Raw genomic sequence first — 3,983 nt, 5'->3', positions numbered from 1 at the left:
GATATCTTACATAATCAACCATGACGGGGGGCTGACATCGTTTACTAGATATTTTTGACCCAATGTTGATGTCTCACTTCAGTCCAGAGAAGCCACCTGACAAGTCTCACTGGGTCAGTCTATTGAAGAAGACCAGAGTGACTGGTCGAAAGCTCTAGGTGAGAATATTTCCCTTTTGTGTTGGAAAAAACTTTAAACTTGGTTTTAACTTTAAACATCTTATTCAAATAACTTTTGCCCCTAACAGTTGGGATCAAAGACGAACACACACTGATATGTTCACTTTTTAATTCAGATACAGACACCTAAACTATGACCAAAGTCCACACCACCAATAGCAGTCTTGGTCAGATACATGCATCATTCTATAGTGTAAATGAAATAACAAGACATAAATTCTGCTCAACACATTTTTTGCTTACACATGAAAACCTTAATACAGACTCTATACTACTTGGTTGACACTCGCGTTTTCTTGTCCCAGGAGAAGTTAGCGCCGTAGGACTTGGCCCGCATTCTTGGTTCACGCTTTTCTTCCACTTCCCAAGCCCAACCTGAAGTGAAAAGATGTCAAAACAACTGCTAGTGCCAGCTTCAAAAAACAGTTAGTATTTCATGATATTACCTAACACAAGCATCTATTTATGATACACGTATCTCAAACATTACTTGAAGACAAAGATTCTTTTCCACTTCCCAAGCCCTAATTTGAATATTGTGTAGCATTAGTGCATGGTAAGGCCAGCTCAAGACTATTACATCTTCAAGTTGAGGTTGACCGTATTTTAAGATACTTCACAAGAATGCTGCTTACCATTTCTGTCACAGTACGCCATAGCATCCTCCTTTGAGTCAAAAGACAGCGTGACAGCCAAGTTGGAGAGGGGGTCAGCCCTGGGAAGCAGTGAAACATACATGTATACTAGAGAGCATTTTGAGTCACCACAAGTCTCTTCACTAGAAGAACTTACTTGTAAGTTGTAGTCTTCCCTGAGGTTGCAAAATCCCTTGAGGTATGACATGTGAAGAAGTTTATCCTACTACGAACATCACCACTAGGTAGTGTCACTGTCACACCTATGGAATACATGTACATTTACAAAACGAGTGAGAAAAAGGAGTAGTCATTTCTCAAGTTGTCAATGTGTGTCTCCATTCCAATCCCTTGAAGTTGAAACAAATATATTTATACAGAGTTATTTCTATTCAGCAAAATCTATGAAGAAAAGTATGATATTAATTTAGCTGCGCTACAGCATACTAGTAAAGTTGCCACATTTATACAACCATGAACTGATCATGAACTTCTCTATGACTTTTATGGGCAGATTATCATTGATCTCATTCCAGAAATAAAGTACGTCAGTGTTGAAAACAGCATCTAGCGAATAGCAGTATGCCTGGCCATCAGTGGAGAAAAAAGGAGGTCTGATTTCTTTATGTTTTAGTATGAGACACATTGTCTCTATGTCTGATACCTGACTCTTAATGGCCTCCAAAACGTGCCGGAAGTACAGATCATGCGACTGCTGTGTCTGTACTGGAACTCATCCTGCTGCAGATTTGTGAGTGCAGTGAGAGATGGGGAGGTTTTATTTAGGGATTAGACGTGGCTCCATGTCTGCAAGTCTTCAGGCGATACTAAAACCTGGGCTATCTTAAAGGATTGGCACTGTAACAATGCCGCTGGGAAAACCATGCTTCATACATACCTACAACTACTAGACAGTACATGTACATGTAAGGTACTTCAAAGGCCAAGTATTACACACATGCAAAAAGCACTAGACAAGTGTACAAAATGTATGATACCTACATGTATGATACCTACACATTAAAATTTTACGTATGTCTACTGTCTACATCATGTACGGATTTCATTAGGAATTCAGGAATAAATTCTTAGCTAATAGCATCAATACTTTTGATGCAAAATTGTAAAAAAAGTTATACAGACTCGTTACTCTTCCAGAAATCATTATGAGTTCATTAACCCACCACAAGAATATGATGGCGCCAAGACAATGAAACATGACTGTGTGAGACAATATATGATATTAATCAAATGTACATGGACGAAGTAAAATTGGATGGGACTGTTTCAACGTAGCTTTAAGCCTTACTTTAAGCTTTAAGCCTTAATTGTTTCTTTCAATAATGTACAAAAAAAGAGAGCATGACGTGGTTTGCAGCCGGAAGTTTGACTGTATTTTCATGGGACACGAGTTGTAACCGTATGGTTCTCCAACCATATTGCCCAATGTACCACACTTCTTAGTTTTGAATGTAATACTAGTAAGTATGATGATGATGCTAAGCTTCATTTGGATTTCCCTATAGCCTAGGTAATAGTATAGGGAGGAAATATATTTTCTCCTCTCTTCCTCTTTCTGTAATGTCATTTAAAGGGATTACATTTATCTCTATCAATTTTAAGGCAAATGACCTGAAATTATACAAAATTAAAATATCACTTCATGGCAAGGTATGGCCAAGATTGACATGACAGATTATTTATTAATTCCCACAATGGCAAGAAATTATGCCAAATGTCCATATAATGTCATGTACTGCATTTTATTGTCCCTGTAGAACTTAATGTCATTGCAATGACAGACTATCATTTTATTGATATCAAAATTTACTCTCACATCAAGGTCACTCAATGACCTTAAAAAAAGTTAAATATACATTGGGCATAAATCTCATCATCCTTTTATTTTGTGAGTGGGGGGTGGTGCAAAAATTAAAAACCATGCGTATTCATGCATACTAGTATATGTAAGAAAGTGATCTCAAACACTTTTAGCTTGCTTAAGAATTGATGAAAGGGAAGACAGAATCTGATGATGTGTACAGTACAATGTTCAGGTTCATTGCACCAGGGAAATTCCCCTAGATTTTTTTGACAAGTACAATCTACAGTGTGAAGTTGTGAACCACCCCATAACATTCAGATGGCCTCAACCAATTGCAAGAATCCCTACAATTCACTAGAGTAGGAAGACCACCAGCAACCTTGTCCTGACCGGCATCCCCAAGAACACCTAGTCCTAAGGACTACTATAAATAGTATCTTTAGCTTTCCAGCAGCCTGCATGTACATGTACATGTAGGGTTAGTGAAAACAGCTGGGAATCAAACTCCCAACCTTTTGGTCCAGAGGCAGGGTCACTCACTGCATGTGAGTTTTATTTCTAGACATTTTAGTACTTATGATACATGTACCGGTACATGTATAATAAATTTTACAGAAGTCAAGACTTACGAGGACCCCCATCCCATCAGTGGGTTCTCCCATCTCTCCCTTGTGTCGAACTCTATCTTCCACTGTCGCGTGCCCGCTGAGCCAGACTGCATGGCATTACGGGCTGGGACAAAGATCCTGGCCTTACGGGTGGACAGCTGCTCCTCAGGAACACCAGATAAAGGAGACAGTTCCTAGGAAGATGGAGTATATTGTTAAAGTAGAGAACATTACTTAAGAGGTAAGGATGATGCATAGGAAGCATTTAACATAGTAGCTAGCAGCATTATGTACATTTTAAAGTACAGAATGTACATTGCAATACATGTATATGACAATAAAACACACATAAATAAAAAAATTGACTTCAGGGAGTCAAGTGTCACAAAGTCAGCTATGGCCTATCTCCAAGCAGATGTTAGGATCTCAGTGTTTCACATGTATTTTTGCAAGATTTAATATGAAGGAGGTGGCCAGTTAAAAAGATGTATCACAAGAAAGATGTTTAAAATGTTGCAAAAACACCTGTAAAACACTGAGATTACATCTGTTTCTAGATTACCTTTGGCCATCAGGTAAGCCCACTTTCAAACAAGATAGAGAGGACTTTTTGAATTGAGGCCACACCAATTTAATTTGTTGATTCTTGGATTTTTTCAGAAAAAATATGAAGCGACAGGGCGAAAAAAAAAATAAAATAAAAACAGGTCTAGGCATCCTATTATAGGCTTAAAAT

General features: G+C 38.1%; 1 protein-coding gene across 1 annotated transcript in view; it reads right to left on the bottom strand.

The window, feature by feature from the left end:
* Positions 1-274: 274 nt before the first annotated feature.
* The window catches only part of LOC109469545 (NADH dehydrogenase [ubiquinone] iron-sulfur protein 4, mitochondrial-like), a 6,493-nt gene continuing 2,784 nt past the window's right edge, over positions 275-3,983 (bottom strand). The window contains exons 3-5 of the mRNA XM_019768078.1: positions 3,269-3,441; positions 815-894; positions 275-554 (exon numbers count right to left, since the gene is read on the bottom strand). Coding sequence (XP_019623637.1) covers positions 451-554; positions 815-894; positions 3,269-3,441 — 357 coding nt within the window. The 3' untranslated portion in view covers positions 275-450. The remainder of the gene's footprint in view (positions 555-814; positions 895-3,268; positions 3,442-3,983) is intronic.

Source organism: Branchiostoma belcheri, unplaced genomic scaffold (genome assembly GCF_001625305.1).
Source record: "Branchiostoma belcheri isolate BF01 breed outbred unplaced genomic scaffold, Haploidv18h27 scaffold207, whole genome shotgun sequence".
In the NCBI taxonomy this organism is placed as follows: domain Eukaryota; kingdom Metazoa; phylum Chordata; class Leptocardii; order Amphioxiformes; family Branchiostomatidae; genus Branchiostoma; species Branchiostoma belcheri.
This window is presented reverse-complemented; position numbering and strand designations above follow the sequence as displayed.